Source organism: Geotrypetes seraphini, chromosome 9 (assembly GCF_902459505.1).
Source record: "Geotrypetes seraphini chromosome 9, aGeoSer1.1, whole genome shotgun sequence".
NCBI classification, from domain to species: domain Eukaryota; kingdom Metazoa; phylum Chordata; class Amphibia; order Gymnophiona; family Dermophiidae; genus Geotrypetes; species Geotrypetes seraphini.
This window is the reverse complement of record NC_047092.1, coordinates 126,442,603-126,469,359: the sequence shown is the minus strand read 5'-3', so window position 1 is coordinate 126,469,359 and position 26,757 is coordinate 126,442,603. Positions and strand designations below refer to the sequence as shown.

Sequence of the window (26,757 nt, the reverse complement as noted above, 5' to 3'; positions counted from 1 at the left end):
TATCTCTGGCACTGTTTCAGGCCATTTTTCAGCGGTGGGGTCATCCTCACTTTGACCTCATGGCAACAGCAAAGAACAAGAAGGCAGATTGCTTCTTCAGTCGAAGAGTCAAGCCTGGAAGCGAGGGGTTGGACACGTTAGTCCAGCCATGGCCTCAGGGAGTCCTGTTGTATGTCTTTGCTCCCTGGCCCATGATAGGCTGGGTCCTTTGATAGTTTCAAATTTCAAGTTTATTAGTATTTTATATACCGCCTATCAAGGTTATCTAAGCGGTTTTTACAATCAGGTACTCAAGCATTTTCCCTATCTGTCCCGGTGGGCTCACAATCTATCTAATGATAGTGGTTCATCAAGGAAGAGTCATTTTGGTGGCTCCAGACTGGCCATGCAGGCCATGGTACACAGATCTGATGTTGCTTCAATCAGGCCAAGGCCTCAGGTTGCAGGTGCTTTCAGACCTGCTCTTATAGAGTCCAGTATTTATGGAGGATCTGGATCGCTTTGCTCTTACAGCAGGGCTATTGAACGCAAAGTGTTAGATCGTAAAGGTTATTCTGACATAGTCATTGTTACCCTTCTCAAGTCTAAGAAGTCGACTTCTGTTTCTGCCTACGCTAAGGTGTGGAAAATTTTCCAGCATTTGTGTGCCCAGGAACGTGTGGAGCCGTTTTCAGCTCAGGGTATGGTGGTGCTAGCTTTTCTCCAAGTGGGCCTTGACAAGGGCCTCACCGTGGCTTTGCTTTGGTTCCAGGTTGCTGGGCTTTCTTGTTTCAGGGCTCGGGACAGCAGTTCTACACTGGCATCTCATCTTTTCTGAAGGGTGCTCTCCACATTAGACCTCTGCTTAAGCCGCTTTTTCCTTCGTGGGACCTCACTAAAGCTTTGTTCATGCCTTTGGAAGCTGCATCCCTAATGGACTTGATGTTTAAGGCAGTTTTATTTATTTATTCAATTTTCTATACCGTTCTCCCAAGGGAGCTCAGAACGGTTTACATGAATTTATTCAGGTACTCAAGCATTTTTCCCTGTCTATCCTGGTGGGCACACAATCTATCTAATGTACCTGGGGCAATGGGGGGATTAAGTGACTTGCCAAGGGTCACAAGGAGCAGTGTGGGTTTGAACCCACAACCTCATGGTGCTGAGGCTGTAGCTTTTAACCACTGCGCCACACACTCCCCTTTTCCTAATCGTAGTGATATCGGCACAGCGTGTTTCAGAGCTCCAGGTGCTCTCTTGTCAGGAGCCTTTCCTCAGAATTTCAGAGACTGGAGTTTCTTTGTGTACTGTTCCTTCATTTTTGCCAAAGGTGGTTTTGGCATCCATGTCAATCAGGAGATCTGTTTGCCTGTATTTCAGCGTACAGGTTCTAGGAAACAGGACCGCATTTTGATGATGTTGGACGTAAGAAGTGTTTCTTCACTATCTCAAGATCACTAATGAGTTCCGGCTCTCAGACCATCTGTTTGTTCTGACTTATTCATCAAAGTGTGGTGCTCCAGCTTCCAAGGCCACGATCTCCAGATGGATCTGTTAGGCCATTTCTTCAGCCTACATTATGGGAAACAGTTTCCTGTTTTGTTAAGGCTAATTTGACTAGAAGTGTAGCTTCATTGTGGGCCGAGGCTAGGGTAGTCTCTCCAGAGGAGATTTGTAGAGTAGTGACTTGGTCCAGCTACACACTTTTGCGAAGTTTTACAGGGTGGACGTTGCAGCATGAGAGGACTCTGCCTTTGGATCCTCTGTGTTATGGGCTGGCGCAGTCAGCTCGCCCTAGATTCCTGGGACTGCTTTTGTATATCTTGCTTGTCTAGAATGACACACCTATAACACTGGAAGAAGAGACTACCTTGATAATATCTTTTCCAATAGATACTGTATTTTTTGCTCCATAAGACGCACCCTAGATTAAGAGGAGAAAAACAAGAAAAAAACATTCTGAACAAAATTCTCCCTGCCAGGCTCTGCACCCAACCACACACTCCTTGCCAGGCTCTGCACCCTGTCCTCCCCCTTCCCTGCCAGGCTCTGTACCCTGTCCTCCCACTGGTGGTCTAGTGGTAGGCCAGGACAGGGCAGGCTGGCATAGTGACAGGCAGGCAGGTCCCATACCTCCATGTACCCCCCCAGTACTTTAAATCATACCCCACGTACCCCCTAGTACCTTAAATCATTCCCCATACCTTAAATCATCCCCCATGCCCCCCACGTACCCCCAGTACCTTAAATCATCCCCCCATGCCCCCAAGTAGCTCCCCAGTACCTTAAATCATCCCCGTACCCTTTTAAACAGCCCCTGTACCTTTTAAATCATACCCCATACCCTTTTAAACAACCCGCCCTGTACTTTTTAAATCATACCCCCCCTGTACCTTTTAAATCATACACCCACCCCGTACCTTTTTAAATTCCTCCCTCACTAGATGGCTCTCATACTTAGGTCAAGAGCGCAGATGTCAGGAGCAAACGTTACGAGTTCCTGCTTGGGCCTGCCTTTGCATTCTGAATGACTGGCGTCAGTTCTCGCGAGTCCCCCGAGAACTGATGCCACCATTCAGAAAGCAGCAGCGGGCTCAAGCAGGAACGCGTAACGCTTGCTCCTGACATCCTCGCTCCTGACCTGAGTACGAGAGCCATCTAGCGAGGGAGGGATACCGCTGGATCACCAGGCTGATTAAAAAAGGTACCAACAATGGTGACAACGACAGCGGTGCTGGGGGGGGGGGTGTTTTTAAAAGGTGCTGCGGCAGTGCCGAGAGGGAGGGGTGTTTTGAAAAGGTGCAGCAGCGGTGGGGGGTGTTTTACAATGCTAAGGGGGGAGTACAAATTTTGTATCTTTGCTACATAAGACGCACTGAGATTTCCACCCACTTTTGGGTGGAAAAAACTGTGTCTTATGGAGCGAAAAATACGATAGGTGTGTCATTCTAGACTCCTGCCCTGTCCTCCCTGCACCTGCCTATTGTCTCATTCTGTTAATATTTCTAGTTGGTTTTGGATGTCAGTCAGCCCTTTTGGGCCCTGAAGAATACTGTATAATAGGTTGAGCTTTTCCAGGGGTACTTCCTGAGCTCCTGTGATGCTTCTGTTAGCTGTTGCTAGTTCATTACTTGTTACAGTGTTTTCTATTAGAACAGAACAGTTCTGGAGTGTCCCGTCTGTATCCTTACTTCACATTATTGGTTTGAGCTCTGGCATGCTTGGGTACTAACTGCAGATAGCAGTAGAGCTCAAAGTGAAGTAAGAGGGACACAGAAAGAATCCAGAGCGGATTCCTTCTGCAGATGGCTCATGGCTTATCTGGATAATCTGCTTGTCTGGAATGACACACCTATCTAAGGACATAGGCCTAGATTCACTAACCTGGCAGGGTCAGTCCGCTCCGTGTCCAATCTGACGCAGGCCGACTGATTCACAACGGGCCGGTATTTAAATGGGGGTGATCGAAGGAACGACCCCCACCAACCTCATGGATCGCTCTCCAGCGATCCAGACGCATGCACAGACCATCTACTTTGCCTGTAGATGGTCTGCGCATGCATTTGATGTCCATGTTTTTGTTTTTACTTTTTACTTTTTACTCACGAGCCCGTGGTTTTAACCCGCAGGTTTAAAGTGGGTTAAAACCATGGGCTCGAGTCGGGGCTGGAGAATCGGAGCAGAGATCGGGGTAGGAGAGTTGGGGCAGAGCTTGGGGCAGACAGCAGGGCTGGAAGATTGGGGCAGAAGATTTGGAGCAGAGATCAGGGCAAGAGAGTCGGGGCAGAGCTTGGGGCAGACAGCAGGGCTGGAAGATCGGGGCAGGAGAGTCCGGGCAGAGAGCAGGGCGGCAATGGAGCAGGAGAGTCGGCAGGGACGTGTGCAACTTGTCCCCAGCAGTTACTTCTTCTGTTGATTGGACAGCCCAGTCGGTGTCCCAGATTTGTTTAGTGAATCGTGTCCCTGCCTACTTGGCATTCTGTTTCCCCTCATTTGCATGCACGGATCAGAATTGGATCGGCACAGAAGTTAGTGAATCGGGCCGGAGGAAAATCAGGTCGCAAAGGGGTTGCAAACTGATAAGTACACGATCAATTTGCTTAGTGAATCTAGCCCTTAATCTCTTTTTGGTATTTCTAAAGTTTAGAACTCTTGACTGTCTTCGATTTATTTTCATTGCCAAATATTTGAATGACAACTTGGCAGGAGCTAATGAATTCATAATAAACTAATTACTTTGGAGCCAATACAACTTTTCTGATCATGTATTATAAAAAAAAAAAAAAGTTTGATGTATGAAGAGATCACCATAACAAGCAAAGTTCTTCCATTTGGACCTGATTTCATAACAGGATGTGAGGATGAGAAGTTCAAAAATGCCCCTTTTTTAAGCCTATTTGATTTGCCCCCTGTAAAAGGAAGAGACTGATGTTTGGGGTAGGTGTGGAGAAACTGTCCAATACAAGCAACATTTTCTTTCTCCTTTAGGTCAGAAAGTATGGGACCCAGCCCTCTTGCTAAAGGAACAGTATGACTGAAAATAACTTAGAAATAGTTGCTACATGGCATGTAGATGGTGACATTACTTTTATTTGTTTATTTGGATTTAGCTTATACCTTTTCATTGTTAGCTCAAATCAAATTATATTCAGGTACAGAGGTTATTTCCCTATTTCTAGAGGGCTTATATTCTAAGCTACATTATGTCAATAATGTACATATTATTGCTCAATATGTGTAAATTGCAGAAGTGGTATAAATTCTCCCCTCCTTTCTCCTGAGGAAGGATTGGCATGCTAATGCATGAACCAGTGATCCTAGGTGAAGGTACTGGCGCCTAGGATCACTGGGCAGTCAGAGACACCTGCCTGCAAGCTGCTATAGCTCAATAAGTAAAAGCCCTGTGCTCCTCTTCCAAAGATCATGGGTTCAAATCCCAACCAGCTCCCCCAGCACGTATTTTAATTGTGGCATTCTACCTTGCAGGTGCACCTTGATGATCTCACAATGAGGTCACCATTGTGCAGCTACAAACCTCCATTTGCAATGAAGTAGAAGTCATGCTAAGATCTGTATCTGTTTTTTTCTGGTTTTAACCTTTTGCAAATGAAGTTATATATGCAATCTATATATTTTTGTCATGTGCTTTATTTGCTGAATACAGCTGTTTCAAGAATGATCTCATCGGAGCAATCTTTAGTGAGACAAAAAGGGTAGCTTTTTAGCAAGAAATATAAAGCTGTTTTTTTCATGTGCTGTCTTTCAGTTAATGGATCTTTTCCTCTAATTAGCAAATACCATTACTGTTTACCCAGTAAAATAGAAGGTCTTGCATTTAATATCTTTGTTTTGATGTGCCCTGTTTATGTGGTGGCTTATGAAATGTATTTTGAGCTTAATAAAGCAAAAATAAAAACCCAGAGAGCTATTTAGCAGATCGCATTAAGCATGTCCAAACTGTGCCTAAGTTCCGTCCTTAGAACTCAGGTCTATCTGAATCCTAAATTATGCTCAAAAGTAGACTTCCTTATAATGCCTATAAGACCTAGGGCTCCTTTTACTAAGCTGCGATAGCGGTTTTAGTGCATGCTTAGCATGTACTAAATTGCTGCACGCGCTAGACACTAATGCCAGCATTGAGCTGGCGTTAGTTCTAGCCGCGTAGCGTGGGTTTAGCACATGTTTTACAAATGTTATGTAGCTTGCTAGCTCACTCTGTAGTACACTGATTAAACCTACAGCCTTCTACCCTAATGTTGCTGGTTCAAATCCCAGTAACTCTGGCTGATGGAAGAGAAATAAATAAAAGCATTAAACAGATCCAACTCTCAGTATTGCAATTATAATGAAAAACAGCATAAAATCAACAAAATAATAAAATATTATAACATTAAGGGCATTGTTTGGCTGTCTAAATCTCATCTAAACCTGATTCTCTAAAGGACGCCTAAAAATTAGGCTTCTAAATAGTGCTGAATGCTGCTGAGTGTGATTCTACAAAGGAAGCCTAACTTAGGCACCTAAACGACGCCTAACTTTAGACGCGTTTTACAGAATCAGGGCCTAAGGGCTCCTTTTATCAAACCACGCTAGCGGTTTAATGCACGTAATAGCGCTCTAAACCGCCAGCCGCACTAACCGCTACCGCCTCCTCTTGAGCAGGCGGTAGTTTTTGGCCAGCGCAGGGGTTAACGCATGATGAAAAGTTAATGTTATTAGAAAATCATGTAGGACTCTCATATGACACCATACTATTTGGCACTGCAATGAACTCAGAGTCCGATCTCAGCAAATAATAATAAGCTGCTATTAATATTGACAGGAGTCGCCATGCAACAAATAACTCAAAATTGGAAGGACTATACCAAATTAAATTATACATTCTGGTGGAACTCTGTCATATATACAAAATGGAAAAAGTAATAGCGTTACAACAAGGGAATCTTCATAATTTTAAGAAAATATGGCAACCATTGACTAATTATTCTACTGATCAGATTTCTTAGCACATTGGTAGTAGATATATAGGATTGGGGAGGGATTTGTATAATTTTTGGAAATAAGAATTGAAAAAAGGGGAGGGATTTATTATTTATGATATGATGTATTGATTGTAATTACAAATGTTATGTAATAATTAATTATATTATATGTGAATTAATTGCTGTAAGAATGGAAAATTAATAAATAAAAAATTTAAAAAAATAAAAAAAAGATAAAAGGAGCCCTAAATGTCAAGCTGCCCATTCTATTCCTATGGGCTCGGCATTTAGCATGTGCTGTTTGACACACCTTTGTAGAAGCCTGCCTAAGTGTGTATCTGAGGCAATAGAGGATGTTGCAGTATATCTGAGATCTACAAGGAACATTAGCAGGTTTTGAGCTGTGGTTTATGTGGTTTCAGGTTGCTGCTCGTCATTCAACAAATATAACCATTGAAATTACAGACAGAGAAATATGAACCAGTGATCTCCATATGTACTGCTTGAGCTACTATTACAGATCAATAAAAAATACATTCTATATTTTCTTACTATAATTTACCACAAAATATTGCAATTAAAAAGTCTTACATGCTATACCAGCGATAATTTCTATAGCAAATTAAAATAAAGATTCAAATGTTCATGTTTAGGTGAAGCATTTTAATATTCATGTAACTCTTTCCTTGGATTATGCCTCTGCTTCTCTAGACTAATTATGTTACTGGGGTAAATTTTACTCCATTTTGGTTATCCTGATGTTTTTCTCTACCTAGATGACCTTGAACCCAATAGTTTAGCAGTGATTCCTGGAATGGGGATTCCTGAGCAACTGAAGATAGCCATGGAGCAAGAGCAGATGGGTAAGAGAGTAAGAGAATACTTGCATGGAATCCATGCCAACAAATGTATAATAGTTTCTGATTGTCTTCAGCCCAGATCTTTAATCAAGAACAGAAAATACATGGAGGTTTATGCCCTTAGAGGTACTGCATTTCAGTCCATGTCTTATTATTATTTTATTTATTTCATGCCTTTTCAGTAATAGTTCAAGGCGAGTTACATACAGTTATCTATAATAATAAAACGCTAAGCGCGCATGTGCACTCCTACCTGCGTGATCTGTGATCTGTATGTCAATGGCAGGCAGGAGTGCGCATGCGCGCTACTGGCAGAGCAATTGTAAAGCGCCGACCTCCCTGCTCTCCAACTCCTCCAGGCATCGAGCGGCAGTCCTCCATCCAGTCCAACAAAGTGGCTCTTCTGTCTGCCCTCCTCTTCAGAAAAGCCTACTGAGGATAGCGGCTGGCAGTAGCGAACCTCGCAAACCGCTCTGCACCTCAGTAGCACGTTCCCTCTGATGCACCGGATCGTGTCAGAGGGAACGTGCTACCGAGGTGCATAGCGCCTGCGAGGTTCGCTACAGCCGGCTGTGATCCTCAGTAGGCTTTTTTGAAGAGGAGGGCAGACACGAACAATCAGGGGGAGCAGGCAAGGGGTGCTGCTGGACAGGGGGAGCAGGGAAGAGATGCTACTGGAGAGGGGGGAGGAAGTAAAAGGAAGGGAGAAGACCTACTGCTGGACAGAGGGAGCAGGCAAGGGGTGGTGGTGAACAGCCGAGGAAAGAGAGAGACAGAAAGAAAGAAAGACAGACAGACAGAAAGTGGCCAAGCAGAGAGAAAGAGAAAGAAAGACAGACACACACATCTATTTTAGCACTCGTTAATGTAACGGGCTTAAAGACTAGTATTAGATATTTCCCTATCCTCAGAAGATTTATAATCTAATTTTGTACCTGAGGCAATAAGAACTTAGGTGCCTTGTTAAAGGTTAGTCTGGGCAGCAGTTAGATTAGAGCTCTGGCTTCCTTTGTTTCTAGCCTAATGCTCTAAGCATTAAACTGCTCCTCCATGTAAAAGCAGACCATATGTGTAGCCTCAGACTAAATAAGAACAAAACCAAATTCCTTTGACTAGGACCCTCAACTGACCTACACTATACTCCAAGGATTACAGTAGATGGCACAGACTTGCCATTAAAACTACAATCCCAAATCTTAGGAGCAAAAATTGATAACTACCTATTCGTGAAAAGCCACATAAATCAATAATAAAACAATCTTTCCTTGTGATGAGAATGCTAAGATCATCAAAAAATACTTTAAAACAGAGGCTTTCTGAATTTTAGTGCCATCCCTAATTCTATCTCAACTAGACTACTGTAATGTAACACTAGTTTTTTGCTTTAAAACATTGCTATTGTGTCTACAACTAGTTCAAAATGCAGTAGTAAGACTCATATACAGACTATAGAAATCGGAACACCTACAGCCCTCCTATGTGAAACTACATTGGCTACCCATAACTGCAAGGATCAAGTTTAAATTAGGCATCACTGCCTTTATAGGGAATGCCCCCAACTACCTAGCAGAGTTGGCCACCCTACTCCAGAGTGCCTCCAACAGATGTTCCACCAGAAATCTTTTTCATTAAAATTCCCAGCATGCAACAGTATAAAGTCTACCAGGCAAATTACCTTAGCCATCCAATATCAATTAGCAAAATGCTGAAACCAATTGCTGCTTACATTAGTTTAGTTTTATAATCTTTATTCATTTTCTTTTGTTACAACAAGTGTTTCATATAAACTTATTAGATACTTAAATATATACACTTGATATACATACTTATCATCTTCAAGTTTAACATTTTTTAGAAAATTAATTTTATACAAATTTTATAATATTATGCAGTAAATCTAGATTTATATAATTTCTTTCGAATGTAGTATTCCCCTCCCTCCCTCCCTCCCATTCAATCATTAATATTTCAAAACAACTTTATTATAAATTCATTCAACATTGATATAGTGTGTAAATCAGATCTTGTGACCACTATCTTAGGTTCAGAAAACTTTTTAAAAGCATTTCTGTACCAAGATGGAGCCAATCCTGAAGTAACTGAAATGGTAATTGTAAAACCCATTTCTAAACTGTCTACTGCAACCCTGGGACATAACAATGAGTCAACGATGACCTACTTGTAACTATGTATTTGTAACTATAACTTAACTGTATTAATAGTTATACTGATCTACCTGTACTAGCAACCCTATTAAATGTCTGTGTCAAACTGTCCATTGTAACTTCCTGGGTAACTGACCCAGCTTCTTGTAATGTAATCCGACTGAACTGAATAAGTAAAGATGGAATAGAAAACCTGATGAACATAACATAACTTTCTCAACCTCGGTTTTTATATGCGGAACACATCCCTCTATTCCTTTTCCATAAGCAAATCACATTCTTTGAGCACCCTCTCTCAATTCCTTTTCTCTTTTTATGTGTAACACAGCTGAATGTGTGTTCTGAAGATCTTGTTAAGTGTGATGGTTTATAATCTTTTGTGTCTCCAGGAAAAGAAGAAGTGAATGAAGTGGAGATGACTATTCCAGGTCTGGACTGGGGAATGGAAGAAGTGATGCAAAAAGACCAGAAGAAAGTGCCTCAGAAAAAAGTCCCCTATGCAAAACCAATTCCTGTCCAGTTTCAGCAGGTCAGAAACTTATATACAATGATATACAGTACTCCCCTGATATTCACAGGGGTTCCATTCCAGGAAGCCCCACAAATGTTGAAAAACCACACATACAGTTTTTAGCTTGGGAGACAGGAGAGGGCAGCCGGAGAGGCAGGAGAGGGCAACCGGAGCGCCTGCGAGTGAAGGAAATCACTCGCGGTATGCTCCGACCGCCTCTTCCTGTACTTAATTCGGGCCTCACCAATCCTTCTGAAACACTTCCCCACAGCTTCAAAGGTTCTTGATCAGTGGCAAAACAGTATCTCCTGGCATAGATAATTATATTTAGTCCCAAGGTTCAAAACACAGGGAATATGCAAAACTCCAAACTCTGTTTCACACAGGTGCTACAGTCAATTATCTTACTTGGGCACAGCTTTCTGCCAAGGCTTCTATTCAGTTTGGCTTTTGTGAGAGCAGCTTTAAACAATATTTCAGCCAGTAAAAATAACCTCACTGCTAAGCCCAGAGGTTTAAGCTAATTCCATAGCTTCTATTAGCCCTTCTTCACAAGGGAATATGTCACCCACCTCTATAAACTCCTGTGGAGAGGTCAGCTCTGGATCAGGTAATTCCTCAGTTCACTGACATCTACCATCTCCACATCAGTCTTTCCCTCAGACTGATGGCTATTAAGAGGCACTTCCTTAGGTGCTGCTCTGCTCCTCCTGGGTAGTGTCAAGGGTGCTTTTTCCTCCCTGTTGCTGGGTCCTCTGCTGCTTCCTTTGCTGCCCTCTTGGTTGCCCTCCTATGTTGACTCAGGGTCAGGTTTAAATAGGAGAGAGTCTTGCCTACACCTGTGTGGGATAGGCATATTCCAATACTCTCTCTGCCTGGTCGTTCCAGCTCCTCGCCAAGCCCATTATGAGACCACTAGAAAAGCTTCTTTTTTCTTAGTACTAAACCTATGGAATGACCACCCTCCATACATCCACCTTGAAAAAAGCTTTCCAAAGTTTAAGGTCTTATTAAAGACTCTAATCTTTGAAAAAAAAAAACATTTAACCTCACTCCACCTTGATGTTTTTCTTTTACCTGGATCTGGTGCATTTCCTGGGGAACTCAGGAAATTAATAATTTTATAATTAAAATATGGCTATTTTAAGTTCTTATTATGTTTTTATTAATTTTAGCTCTTGTTTCCTTAATGAATGAATATATTCTTTCCTACCTTTGTTTGGAGTTCCTTTCCTAAATCTCTTTTTTAGTATTGCACACCGCTTAGGCCCATATGTTGTATTAGGGAAAAATGTTTGAGTGCCTGACTAAATTCATGTAAACTGTTCTGAGCTTCCCTGGGAGAACGGTATAGAAAATTGAATAAATAAATAAACTCAATAAACATAAGCATCATTCTGGTGTACTAATCCATAATAACTTCTAAGTAGCACACATAGAGATAAACCCATTCCCTACACCAATCAGTAATACTGAGCAAAATCCATTCTATTTGTAACTGCTATAGAAAAAAACATTTCAAAGATAAATGCAGGTTTGTGCCACATGAAATAAGAGTGGCGTTTATCATCTGGACTCTATATTGTTAACATCAGTAATAAATCTCAAAGAGAAGCCTCAGCTCCACCACTCCTCTACAAAGCTGCTTTTCAAATTGCGGGAATCCTTACGTGGCGCCTCATCGTTGGCTGTCACCTTCTTGATAGTAAACTTTTCTTTGTTCTGCTTTTTATGTGGTGAAATTATCTAAAAAAATTTTTGTTGCATAATAGCATTTCCTCTAATAAATATTTCTAATATAATAAAATGGTAGGCCGCGCATGCGCACTAAAAAAAACGTGTTCCCTGAGCTGTCGTGAAAATACGACTGCGCATGCGCGGCCCCGGCGGCGGCTTTCAAATTAAAAAAAAAAAAAAATTACACAGCTGCGAGACAGGAGCTGCGGCAGCGACTTTCAACGACGAAGAAGCTGCAGCTCGGGAAGTCGGGGCCTCCCCCGCCACGTACAACCCGCTCCCTCTCCTGCAGCTCAGGCACCACAGAAGCTGTGAAAACGCGCAACCCGGTCCCCGCGTCTGCCTACCCTTCCCCCCAACACAGCGCATTTGCCCCCCCCCTCTCAGAGAGTCCTTTGCCGCTCACCACCCTTCCCTTGCCGCTGACCCGACTACCTACCCGGCGATTTAAGCAGCAGTCTTCACATGCTGCTTCAGGCACTTCTACTGCCCTGATTTGCTCTGCCGCGTCTCTGATGATGTCATCAGGGACGTGCCAGAGTAAATCAGGGCAGTAGAAGAACCCAAAGCAGCGTGTGAAGACTGCTGCACAGGCTGCTTGAATGGGAGCAGGAAGAGTTGATGATGGACAGGGGGGGAAAAAGGAAGGGAGGCCTATTGTTGGACAGGGGGAGCAGGAAGAGGTGCTGATGGACAGGGGGGGGAAATGAAGGGAGGCCTACTGCTGGACAGAGGGAGCAGGAAGAGGTGCTGATGGACAGGGGGGAGGTAAAACAAAGGGAGAAGGACTGCTGCTGGATAAGGGGAGCATGGGTGGTGGTGGACAGGGGGGAAAATAAAGGGAGGCCTAATGCTGGACAGGGGGAGCAGGAAGAGGTGCTGGTGGACAGGGGGAAAAATGAAGGGAGGCCTACTGCTGGACAGGGGGAGCAGGAAGAGATGCTGATGGACGGAGGGTGGGGTGGGTGGTGGTGGAAATGAAGGGAGACCTACTGCTGGACAGAGGGAGCAGGAAGAGGTGATGATGGACAGGGGGGAGGTAAAAAAAGGGAGAAGGGCTGCTGCTGGATAAGGGGAGCAGTGAAGGGGTGGTGGTGGACACAGGAGAGGTAAAAAGAAGGGAGAATGGACAGGAAAAAGTGGCTAAGGAGACAGAGAGAGAAAGAAATAAAGACAGACACACACATATATTCTAGCACCCAAGGGAGGAAAATGCTGCACAGGGAAGTAGGGAGGGGGGAAATGCTGATGCACAAGGAAATGGAGGAGGAGGGAATGCTGATATGGCTACTGTACAGGAAAGTAGACAAGGGGAGATAAATGCTGCATAGGGGACAGAAAGAGAGACAAATAGAAAGAAAGACAAATAATAGGAGGGAGGGAGACAGAAAGAAAAGAAGAAAGACACAAGGGCAGGGAGTGAGACAGAAAGAAAGAAAGACAGACATACATATATTCTAGCACCTGTTAATGTAACGGGCTTAAAGACTAGTATAAATATAAAGTGCTTAAATCGTGCATTTGTACTTAGCTTATATCACAGCCAAAACCTAGGAGTCTGACCCGACATGTTTCGCATACATTGCTGTATCAAGGGTCCCCCTACGGAATAAAGCATAAAAAGCAGGAAGCTGTGAAAAAACCATTCATACAACACAGCTACCCACTATAATCCTTTCAATGCTTCTTATATAAATGAATAGAATGTAGCTCACCGAGGTCGCTGTTGTCATCCGACTCCAAAATCTGTGACAGAAAGATGGCCGCAGCATACTAACCGGTGTTTATATACTCCTCCCCATTCTAATTCAAAACCTCCCTCCCCCTGTTCCTATTGGTTAGATTTAGCCAATCCCCGATAGCCATTCTATTTCCCCATTTAATCCTCTAGGGTCCACCGTATCCAATAGGAAAATATATTGTTGTTCGTTTGATTTAACCTCCTTTGATCTTTCCCTCCGTCCCTCCCTGTGATCTTATTAATAACTCGCCATCTGATCTCCTCCACCGTGTGATTGTGTGTGATCCAGTGTTCCACTAGGGGTGCCTGCATGACTTTGTTCACAATACGTGGTTTGTGTTCAGTCAGTCTAATTCTTACCCTCCTTTTGGTCCGACCGACATATATCAAGTCGCATGGACACATAATCACATAGATAACATCCTGCGAGTTACAGTCAGTGTCAGTTTTTGCCCTCAAAGTCACGTCTCTACCTGGCACCTTCCACGAACTGCCCTGAATAGTGGAGGAGCACCACTGGCACTTCCCACACTGTTCATGGCATAAATAAGAGTGGCATAAAACTATGCAGAGCATCAGAATTTCATTCAGCATGAGAAGATTTGTTCTTGTTTGTTTCCAGGCTTGGATGCAGAATAAAGTTCCTATGATGCCTCCCACTGAACCAATGATTGAAAGAAAAGATGATATTAAAGTGGATGAGAAGAAAAAAACGCAGGCTGAAATTGAGCAAGAAATGGCAGCACTACAGTATACCAACCCTCAACTTCTAGAGGTAAGAGATGAACACTGCTTTGAATGGACATTATGTAGTAAAGCACTATATAAAATTTTGAAACAAAAACATAAATGTGTGCTTACAGCAATATAGGGCTCCTTTTACTAAAGTGCGCTAGCGGTTTTAGCACACGCTACATTGCCACGTGCGCTACACGCTAACACCTCCATAGAGCTTGCATTAGTATTTTTCATGTAGCGCGGGGTTAGGGCGAGCTAATCTTTAGCACGCGCTAAAAACGCTAGCGCACTTTAGTAAAAGGAGCCCATAGTATTCTTTGATTATTAGATATATAAAGAGCTTAGACAATGCATTCCTTACTTTCTCTGTAATAGAAATCAAAATAATTGCCGCAGTGGAACAAATGCATTTTTGTTTAGCTGAAAAAACAATGGGTAAGGCATAGCAGTACACAATAAAAACTGGAAAAAAAGTGTCTAAAAACATAACTTTAATAAAGAATGTATTTCAATGTTTTTCCCATACAGCAAATTCGGTCCCATTCCATTAAATTTTCTCAGTCATTTTGAACCCGTTTTGTATAATTTTTTTTTTCAAAACTTTGTTCCTCTTTGTTCCTCTAGAAAAGTTTAGAAATGTATATTTATGCTCGCCTACTGTAGATGAAGTCTGATAACCATTGATTTGAGCCAATGTTGTGTGACCTGCTGCAGCTGCCACTCCAACATTACTGCTAGTTAGAGAATGACATAGGGACAAAGTTTGTCCCTGTCCCCACATGCTCTGTCCCCATAATCCTGCCTCGTCCCCACAAACTCAGTCTGATCCCATAATGTATAAGCCTCAAACAATTATGATTTTATAATTAAATAATTTTATTAAAGTATAAAAAGAAACAATATTCTGTATAACAGTTGTTTCATAAATCACAAATACAGTATAGAACAAGGATCATCACAACCTGTCTCTCCTCACAAATATTCCCTCCACTATTGGAAAACTAACAGAATACCGTGGTCACACACAGAGAACACAAATGCCAAATACATAATAGCTGACCAAAAATGATAAACATAAATTAAGCAATACCTTCTGTGTAGTACAACATCAAAGAAATTTTTTTTTTTTTGTAAACCTTTATTCATTTTTACATCTTACTACAAGAGTATCAATAAATTGACAATTGAAATTAAATACATCACTTGAATTTCTGTCATATTTAACAATAATACATAAAATTTAACCCCTTCCCTCCCAACCCTACCATAACATATGCAATCAAATATATCCTATGAAATATTCTTTTTTACTGATCCAAACATTTAATAAAATTCAGAATTCCCCCCCTACCATCCCTTCACTTGTATTGTACTTATAATGGAAAAATGATATCTAAAGATATAAAGATCGCACATGCCAGGGATAGTGTTAGGGGAGTGCAGCTAGAGCAATTGTCCCCTAGTCAGAGAGAACACCTAAGCCTGTTGAAGCTGAAGGTGGCATGGCCTGGTAGTGGGCTTTGCAGTCCCCTCCCAAATTTCTGCCTCCCATGTCTAACACTAGCACCAGTAGATAAACATTTCAATTCTGACAAATTCTAATCACAAAATAGAAAATAAAATTATTTTTTTCTATCTTTTATTGTCTGGTCATTTTATTTTTGAAGGTATGTTGGTCCTAGGCTCTGGTTTCTGTTTCCCTCTTTCTTATCTTAATTCACTTGCCATGGTCTTCTGCTCATTTGACAGTTTTTCTTTCTCTGTGTACTTATCTTTCCCTTCTCTGTGTCCCCTATATGTTTCCCTCCTATGCTCTTTCCTCCAGCACCAGCCCTTTTCTGCCTTGTCTTTTCTCCCCCCTTCCTGCAGGTCTCTGATCTCCAGCCACCTCCCTTGCAGGTCCAAAGGCTTCAGCACCTCCCCCCCATGTCTGGTGGCCAGTGCCTCTATCACCCCACCCCCTACCCCACCCCTTCCTTGTCTGGTGCTTGCTTCCTGCATCCGCATTACCCTAAGTGGGCTGGATATTATTTTGTTGCTCGTGTCTATATAGTATTGGAAAGGACGCCTCAGCCCCACCACTCCACCGCAAAAATTATTTAGATCGCGGGAAGCATTGTGTGGTGCTTCATCATGATGAGGCTGAGGCGTCCTTTCCAATATTATATAGACACGAGCAACAAAATAATATCCAGCCCACTTAGGGTAATGCAGTTTCATTGACGTTTATAAGGCTGGATCAATATTATAAGATAAGTGGCCACTATAGTAGTTGCTTCCTGCATCCAGCACTGCAGAGCCTTCTCTCCCTCCCTGCTCCAAGTCTTCTCTCCTCCCTCTGTCCTACTAGCACATACCTTCCAGATCCAAACAATCCCACACAGGTCTGCTTGTGGCCTTTCCTCTACTGGCTCCTTCCATATGATGCAACAGGGAAGTTGCATCATAAGGATAGGGGAGGTCATGAGTGGGATCAGCTGGCTCCGGAAGGTATGTGCCGGATGGAGGGAGGAGTAGAACGAAGACTCGGGGAGCGCTAAGTAAAGGTTCACTCACCCCCACCTGCAGGAGCAAAGCTTTTTACCGCTCCCATAGAGCAGTGAAAAGCTTTGCTCCCACACCTGCAATATACAACTAAAATTTTTTCCCATTCTTGCAGTTTTACCATGAGTACAGGTCATCGTTTCATTCTCTATTGCTAGTGGCTAGTATTGCTTGTATGAGGAGGTGCTGTAGGCAGAACATAAGAATTGCCATTGCTGGGTCAGACCAGTGGTCCATCCTGCCCAGCAGTCCGCTCACGTGGCGGCCCCCAGGTCAAAGACCAGTGCTCTAAATGAGTCCAGCCTCACCTGTGTACGTCCCAGTTCAGCAGGAACTTGTCCAGCTTAGTCTTGAAACCCTGGAGGGTGTTTTCCCCTACAACAGACTCCGGAAGAGCGTTCCAGCTCTCCATCACTCTCTGGGTGAAGAAGAACTTCCTTACGTTTGTACGGAATCTATCCCCTTTCAACTTTAGAGAGTGCCCTCTCGTTCTCCCTACCTTGGAGAGTGTGAACAGTCTGTTTTTATCTACTAAGTCTATTCCCTTTAGTGTGATCCCAGGGGTTCATTTCTGGTGGTGGCAAGCTGATCCATGACAAGAGGACTGAAGATAATCCCTGTACAAGGGAAAATCCTGACCCTGGAAAGGCCCTAGTTTTGGTGGGATCAGCCATTATTTTATCTGGAACAGCAGCAGAGATTAGACATAGTCCTCCTCTGTAAAGCCAAGTAAAATGCCATAGAGTCATTGCCCCAATATTTGTGAGTCAAATGCTAAGCCAGGCACTGGGAATGAAGTTTGGCCCTGAATTTGTGCGGCCAACTTACCAGACTTTCTGGTGGCATTGGGAGTACCTGCCTTGACTTCATACTTGAGAGAGGGCCTGTTGGAAGAAGAACTGGAGGATATGGGGTCCCTAGATTCATTGGATTTCCTGAATCCCTTTGTAGAGCCCTTGGGAGGTTTGTGAGAGAGCTTTTTAAGGAAGGAGAGGTGCCTTCAGGTGAGGATGCTACAGTGGCTACAGTAAAAACGGGTTAACCATTTGTATCTCAGGTGCTGAAGATCTGGAAGGAACATCCTGTGGAGAGCAAACTTAGCCATTTCTCACCCTTCAAACTTAACTAAAATCCTACCTTGTTCTTCTTACAATTCCCCCCTCCCCCTCTGTTCCACACAAAAATCCTTAAATATTGGTCTCATCAATGCTAGATCACTATATACTAAACATCACATCCTCAAGGGCCTCATTATTAACCACTCTCTGGATCTTCTTTGCGTTGTTGAAACCTGGTTAAGCAAAGGCGATGAGGCCTATCTAGCCTTTGCCAGTCCTCCAGGTTACAACTACTGCTTCAACCATCGTTCAGGCAAGAAGGGGGGAGGTCTTGCCATTGTCTTTAAATCCTCACTTTCTGTGATTATCGATGCATCTCCAGTTAAATGTCTCATTGAAACTATACATCTTAAAATCAATACTAATCCTGTCATCAACCTGTTGCTGCTGTATATTTCTCCTCCTGACGTTACCACTCTCTCACAAATTCCAATCATTCTAGGGGACTTCAATATCCATTTTGATGATCTTAGCAACACTTTAACTTCAGATTTCCTTACCCACATACATGATCTTAATTTTGCTCCTCTAATCTCTGCCCCAACCCACTCAAAGGGTCACATACTTGACATGATTCTTGCTCCCATCCCCCAAAATTTATATTTCTCCAAGCCAGGAATATATCAGGTTCCCTGGTCATAGCATTGCTTCATTTCCATGTCTTATGCCCTACAACTGGCCTCTTCTGTTCCCCAAACGCCAAAAACTGTTCCTCAAGAGATTTTCACAACATCGATGATTCCTTAACGCCTTCATTATTCTCAATTGATGACATAGCCTTTGAAAACTTGGACTCCAACGAACGGTTAAGGATCTGGAACACTTAATTTTTATTGAAGTTTTAATACAAAACAAAACAATAATATGCAATTTGAACAGACACTGCCTGTTGTTCTCTTCTAGACAACATAGCACCAATTGTTACTCACACTAATTCTTAAAAAAAACAGCTTAATCCCTGGTTTAATTCAGGTGTCAGGTCAAAAGCGCGCTGGGACAAAGGCGTGTGCAGACAATTGAGTGCAGCGCGGAGGCGCGCGCCGAAGAAAATTACTATTTTTAGGGCTCCGACGGGGGGGGCGTGGGGGGGAACCCCCCCACTTTACTTAATAGAGATTGCGCCACGTTGTGGGGGCATTGTGGGGTTTGGGGGGTTGTAACCCCCCACATTTTACTGAAAACTTCACTTTTTCCGTGTTTTTAGGGAAAAAGTTAAGTTTACAGTAAAATGTGGAGGGTTACAACCCCCCAAGCCCCCCACAATGCCGGCGCGATCTCTATTAAGTAAACTGGGGGGGCTCCCCAACAAAACTCCCTGTCGGAGCCCCTAAAAACTGTAATTTTCTTTGGCGCGCGCCTCCATCTTGCGCTCAGTTGTCGGCGTGCGCCTTTGTCTTTCGCGGGGTTGTCTATGAACCTTAATTCATCTTTACTCCTTAAACATCAATTACATTCCCCAGAACGCAAATGGTGCTCCAATCCCACCCAAGACAATAAATATAAGGAGCATTCACAGCATTACCGACAACACTAAACGCCGTAAAGAAAAAATATTATACTAAGAGCATTACCAAAGCGAAGAACTCCTCTGCCCTTTTCTCTATCCTCAAAAAAACTTCCCATTGCATACACAAACCAGTTAGCTCTAACGATGAATCCCCCTCTGCCCAAAACCTTGCTGATTTTTTCCAGGAAAAAAATTAATTTCATTAGGAACCACATTAAAAGCAGAACCTGCACTTCCTCTGCTATTGAAGCACTCAATCCCAATTCCATCGAAGAAGCTAATACTAATTCTTTAACTGCTACATATTCCAACTTCTCCCTACCATCTCTTAATGATATTGAACGTACCATGCAATCTCTCAACACCAAATGATCCAACCCAGAGTCTATTCCCCCATTCATCCTAACACGCTATTTCTCTATCCTCGGTCCTTATATTCTCAAACTCATCCACAAGAGTCTTATTTCATCTAGTTTACCAAATGACTGGAAACATTCTACTCTCTACCCAATCATCAAAAATCCCCCAAAAAGCTCTCAGGACTGTGCTAATTACAGACCCATTGCCAACCTTCCATTCCTAGCCAAACTAACAAAAAATTGTCTATAATCAACTCTCTGGCTTTGTAGACATAACTCAAATATTACACCCCAATCAAATAGGTTTCCGCAAGAATCCCTCTACGGAACACTCTCTTTTAGGCCTTTCCACAATTATCCAATACTATCTTGATCAGCACAAATCAGTTATCCTTAATTCTTTGGACCTCGCAGCGGCATTTGACACCATAGATCATCAGCTTTTACTTCAAAGACTGACCTCTATCGATATCACTAACAAGTCTCTCGAATGGTTTAGATCCTACTTTTCTTGCAGGACCTCTAAAGTACATTTCAATAATTCTATTTCTTCTTCTTTTCAAAACAATTTCGGCATTCCGCAAGGTTCCATACTATCCCCATTACTCTTTAATATCTATCTCGCACTGCTATTAACCCTATGTCAGTCAATTGGCTTCTCAGTTTTTATCTATGCCGATGACATTCAAATTCTTCACACCGTCAATCCCTCTAATCTTGATGACATCGTTTCTATCAATTCTAAGCTAGAAAAAATCAGATATTGGTTAAACACCAAAATGCTTTCTCTTAGTATCACAAAAACAAGCTGTGTTCTTTTCCTGTGGAAAAATGATCTTCAACTTGTAGCACCACTGTCCATCAAAAATGCTCCAATCGAATCAGGTTCCTCAATTAAAATCTTAGTTATCATTATTGATAATAAACTAACCTATCGTCCCCAATTCAGTGCCCTTGTCAAAAACTGTTTTTTACAAATTCAGAATGATAAAGTCTTTAGTCCCTCTCTTAGATACTTATTCTTTCAAGATTCTGATCCATTCCCTTGTTATTTCAAAAATCGATTACTGCAATTCACTATAATAAAGGGTTATGTCAAAAAGATATCAGACATCTTCAACTGATCCAAAACACGGCCATTAAAATCATTACGAATTCAAAAAAATATGATCATGTCACTCCCCTGCTAAAGAAAGCACACTGGTTGCCCATTCCTCATCGGATTACATATAAAATTGCTCTCTTAACCTTTAAAACACAAAAGACCAATGAGCCTGCATTCATAAATAGAATCCTGATTCCATATGATCCTCTTAGAACTTTAAGATCCGCCTCGCAACATACACTCTATGTCCCTTCACTAAAAATTATCCTAAAAATTATCGGTACCCGTCGCACCTCCATCTTCTCCATCACGGCACCTACGATCTGGAACTCCCTCCCATCATATATCAGAGCGGGGCAAAATATAGATAAATTTAAGGAATAGTTTGAAATGCTTCCTTTTTAAAGATGCCTACGAGTAATTTAACCATTCTGCTAACTTATCATCTCTTTATCTTGCACCCTCCTTCTTCCCTTTTGTTTTTACCTTTTCTGTTCTCTTTTTTTTACAAAATTGTAGTTCTCTCTTCTCTCCTCCTGTTTTTGCTTTCCTACCCTATCTTGAGTTTGATTGGTCTTTGTTAGGTCTTGTCTGTTATTTGGTGTCAATTCCCCTTTTTTATTCATGTTTTATTTTAATGTACAACGCTTCAAATTTTATGATTAGCATTTAATCAAATTTTAATAAACTTTGGAACAATGATGATCTGTTTGAGGGGATCAAGAAGCCTGCCAAGGCCTTTCCTAGTAACAGAGCATTTATTTCTGGTTATAGGTCACTTACCAAACCTACTTTATTTTTCCAGCAACTGAAGATTGAAAGACTTGCACAGAAACAGGCAGAACAAGTTCAGCAACAGCAGGCACCACCACAGCAGCAGCCTCAGACACAACCTCCACCACAAGGAGGCCCCCCTCATCTTGGACCTCAAGCTTTTCCAGGGCAGGGACCACTTTCACAACACCCTCAAGGATTTCAGCAACCCCTTCCACCTCAGCAGATGCCAATGAACATGCCACAGTTGGGACCGCCGCTAGGCCCACAAGGACAGTTCAGACCTCAAGGACAGATGGGCCCTCAAGGTCCTCCAATGCTTCAGGGTTCTGCGGGGCCACAAGGATTCATGGGGCCAGGTCCACAAGGACCTCCACAGGGAATACAAAGGCCTCAAGATATGCATCAGGGAATTCAGAGACACCCTGGGCCACATGGACCAATGGGTCCTCCAGGGCCTCCAGGTCCACAGTGTCCCTCTGGCCCACAAGGTCCCATAGGCCCTCAAGGTCCTCCTGGCCCCCAAGGTCTACAGGGTCCACCTGGCCCTAGAGGGATGCAAGGATTTCCTCCACATGGAATGCAGGGTGCAATGGGGTCTCAGGGGCCTTTAATGGGAATGAATCCTAGAGGACCTGCTCCACAAGGAATGATAATGGGGCATCCAGCACAAGACATGAGAGGACCTCATCCCCAGGGTGGAATGATGGTGCATGGTCCACAGGACATGAGAGGCCCTCAAGACATGAGAGGTCCACAGGATATGAGAGGTCCTCAAGACATGCGAGGTCCACAGGATATGAGGGGTCCGCAGGACATGAGAGGTCCTCCAGACATGAGGGGTCCCCAAGATATGAGGGCTCCACAGGACATGAGAGGCCCCCAAGACATGAGGGGTCCACAGGACATGAGGGGTCCACAGGAAATGAGAGGTCCCCAAGACATGAGGGGGCCGCAGGACATGAGAGGCCCGCAGGACATGAGAGGCCCTCAAGACATGAGGGGTCCACAGGACATGAGAGGCCCTCAAGAAATGAGGGGGCCGCAGGACATAAGGGGCCCTCAAGATATGAGGGGCCCACAGGACATGAGGGGCCCTCAAGATATGAGGGGCCCGCAGGACATGAGGGGCCCTCAAGATATGAGGGGTCCGCAGGACATGAGGGGCCCGCAGGACATGAGGGGTCCGCAGGACATGAGAGGCCCTCAAGACATGAGGGGCCCACAGGATATGAGGGGTCCGCAAGACATGAGGGGTCCGCAAGACATGAGGGGGCCACAGGATATGAGAGGTCCTCAAGACATGAGGGGTCCTCAGGATATGAGAGGTCCTCAAGACATGAGGGGTCCTCAGGACATGAGAGGCCCTCAAGACATGAGGGGCCCACAGGACATGCGGGGCCCTCAAGACATGAGGGGTCCTCAAGACATGAGGGGTCCTCAGGACATGAGAGGCCCTCAAGACATGAGAGGTATGCAGGACATGAGGGGTCCACAGGACATGAGAGGCCCTCAAGACATGAGAGGCCCTCAAGAAATGAGGGGTCCACAGGACATGAGAGGCCCTCAAGACATGAGGGGTCCACAGGACATGAGAGGCCCTCAAGACATGAGGGGTCCACAGGACATGAGAGGCCCTCAAGACATGAGGGGTCCACAGGACATGAGAGGCCCTCAAGACATGAGAGGTCCTCAGGACATGAGGGGCCCACAGGGAATGAGAGCACCTCAAGACATGAGAGGCCCACAGGGCATGAGGGGACCACAGGATATAAGGGGGGAAACAAAGGGTCCACAGGATATGAGAGGGCATCAGGGGCCCACAACCCAAGGATCAAATTTAGGGCCACCTCAGGAAATACGTGGACCACCAGGTTCACAGGGACAGCCAGGACCCCCTCCTCAAGGAAGCCTGCAAGGATCAACAGGACCTCAGGGACAACAGAATCCACCAAGAGGGCCACATCCTTCTCAAGGTCCAGCTCCTTTCCAACAGAAAGCATCCTTGTTGGGTGATGGACCTCGAGCACCTTTCAATCAGGTGAGTGTGGACATAATCATTGACCCAAAGCAACAGATACACAATATAATGTATTGGGCAGAACTGCTGTTGTGTGAAGCATTAATTGACATTTGGATGCTCTTGCTTTGATTACAAGAGTAGATATCTGAATCTAAGCAGGATCTTAGTGCTGGTTCTGAAGGGCCACAAATGGGCATAGTTTTCTGGAGGTCCATGATAAATACAGGCAGTCCTCGGTTTAAGAACGCTCGACCTGCATCGAATTCGTACTTATGAACCGAGGTACTGCCTCTCCCTTCCTGTGCCAACGCGCCCCCTCCTTCCTCCCTTCCTGTCCAAATGTGATCCACCTCTTCCCTTCCATGTTCCAACGAGCCTCTTGTCGTTCCCCTCCGTTCCGCATCCCAAATTCATGACTTGCGTTTACCTCCTCTTGCCGGCTCCTTCCTCCCAGCCCCATTCTGTTGTCAAAGCCACAAGCATAGGGAAGGCTTCCGGGTCAGCAGGCCACATGCACAAGCTTTGCAAGACCAGGGGACTATGTGCTGGAGCCACTGCTTGCGGCTTTGACAACAGAAGTGTGGCTGGGAGGAGGGAGCTGGCAAGAGGAGGTAAACGCAGGAGGCACGAATTTGGGATATGGAATGGAGGTGGACGAAGAGGAGCATGTTGGGACATGGAAGGGAGAAGAAGGATTGCGTTGGGACAGGAAGGGAGGAAGAGGAACTGTGTTGGTATAAGAAGCAGGGTCGTATTGGGACACAGAAGAAAGGGGGGAGCACAAACTTCGGACAAAGGATGGAAGAAAGGAGGGAGGGAGCATGAATATGGGGCACAGAATGGAGTGAGGGAGGGGAGCATGAACTTAGGACAGGATGAAAGAATGGAGGAAATGAAGGATAGAGAGGCTGAGGTGGGGAGGGAATAGAAATGGAGAATTATTGGGCATGGGTGTCTGAGTGAGAGGAAGAGATGGTGCACATGGGGAAATGAAGGAATCAGGTGAATTGTTGGGCATAGGGAGGGGAAAGAAATATTGGACATGGTGGTGGGAGAGACATAAGGTAATGATGCATGGGGAAGAGAGATAAGAGGGAGAAATGTTGGATGTGGTGGTGGAAAGGGAACAGTGGGACTGATGAAGAACAAAAATAAGTGTAAGCTTCCTATTTAAACTATTGTACTTTATTTTGAGGACTATTTCTTTAATGTTCTTTAATGTTTAATGTTTTTATAGACTGTGCACTGTAATGGATCCTACTTACATACTAATTCAACTTAAGAACAGTTTAAAAATTTGAACTCGTTCTTAACCCAGGGACTGCCTGTAGTCATCAAATGTATTGACATGCACTTGTTCTAAGAATTTGATTAATTTGCATATTTTGGTTACTCTGAAGCTAATCCTGTCTGCAGCACTTGAGAGTGAATTGAGAATCCTGGCTATAGTAAATCTGCTTGTGAGCAAGAGTAACAATCTTGTGGATGTAGTTTTTCTTAATAATAGGCAAAGTGAGAGGTGCATACATATAGTTGAACCAGTGACTAGGTAACAAATGTTTTAGAGATATGGATGTTATGGTATTTGGCAAACATGAAGAGGAAATTTATCAACAAGACATGTTTATTTTACTATTAACCTTTTCCTATCGTATGTCCCAGATGACAGGACATTCCAAAAAATGTCGTTGCCATCCTATGTCCCATGGCATGGGACATACAGTACACTTTCTACCTATCATTTGCCCCATCTATTGGGCCATTGTGTTTACAATAGCTGTAAATGATAACGGTGAATAATACAAAACTTTGCTAAAATAATTACGATTGGAACCAGCATAAAGTAAAATTTATTACGATAGGAAAAGGTTACTAATAACTGGGGTTAACAGTAAAATAAAGGTTCAATAAAGAAGTTCAGAGTGATGACTCCTATCCTGGAAATGATTTGCCAGAGGATCCATGTTTTGGCTTTTAAAAAACCTTTCTTCAAGGTTACAATACTCGATCATAAACGTAGATCTCACTGATAAAAGGTTTGGTCAAATGTATGTATACAAATATGCTTCAGAAAAAAACATCTGATTGTAGCAGTTGCAATTCACACTTAGGCGATGGAGTCATATGCGTTGGATCAACAGGATCTCCAGGTTTGCCTAAGTGTGAATTGCAACTGCTACAATCCACGAAACAGAAGAAAATGACAATTTCTGCACCAAAGCCAAGAAATCCAGAAAGAGCAGAGAAAGCCAGGTCTTCAAACTGAGCACACTTTAATGGCAACCATATACATATATAACTCACAAGACATTCATATGACTTGACATGGGCCGTGTTTTGGCTAAAAAGCCCACCTTAGGAATCCTGAAATGTCCAACAGAGAGGAAATGAAGCAATATACATTAACAAGCACCGGTAAAATAAGTTGACAAATTTAAGAAACAAACTCATATCTATAAAAATAAAACGCTAAGCGCGCATGCGCACTCTTAATGTCTTGTTGCCTGATCTGTAGTTCTGTGGCCGGCAGAGTGCGCATGCGCGCTTACCATGCATCTCTCTGTCTCGTAGCGGGCTTGCCGGCTCCAGCCAGACAAAGTTCATTTTTTTGTTCAAAGCCCCCGCCGCGACTCCTCTATCGAACCTCACCAGAGTCGGAGAAGACTTCCGACTCTGGTGGGGATCGAGAGAGGAGACGCAGCGTCGGCTTTGAACTAAAAAAATGAACTTTGTCTGGCCGGAGCCGGCAAGCCCGCTGTGAGACAGAGAGATGGCATCTGAATATTAACAGCGACTCGGCAACGGGGGAGGGGGAAGAAACCTAAAGTAAGCCATGCTAGGGGCGGCTGCACATTTTTGTTTTTGGGCAGAACGGATGATTTTCAACAGACAAAGCCACGGTGGAGGCTCCTCTCTCGAGCCGCACCTGCGTCGGAGAAGGCTTCCGATGCAGGTAGGGATCAAGATAGGAGCCGCGAAGGCGGCTTTTAAAACAAAAATAAACTTCTCAAAGTAACTAAGGGAGCCGTTAGCCTAAGGGTAGTCTAAAAACAAAGTTGCCAGAATTCAGTTGTAGGAGTCAAGCTTACGTCTGACCGGCTCCCTTACTGCCCC

General features: G+C 43.7%; 1 protein-coding gene across 3 annotated transcripts in view; it reads left to right on the top strand.

The window, feature by feature from the left end:
• Window positions 1–26,757, top strand: part of WDR33 (WD repeat domain 33) — a 466,488-nt gene that overhangs the window by 381,492 nt on the left and 58,239 nt on the right. For all 3 annotated transcript variants that reach the window (XM_033958831.1, XM_033958829.1, XM_033958830.1), the window contains 4 exons: window positions 7,238–7,324; window positions 9,876–10,015; window positions 14,098–14,250; window positions 21,652–23,661. In XM_033958831.1, the coding sequence (XP_033814722.1) occupies window positions 7,238–7,324; window positions 9,876–10,015; window positions 14,098–14,250; window positions 21,652–23,661 (2,390 nt within the window). The remainder of the gene's footprint in view (window positions 1–7,237; window positions 7,325–9,875; window positions 10,016–14,097; window positions 14,251–21,651; window positions 23,662–26,757) is intronic.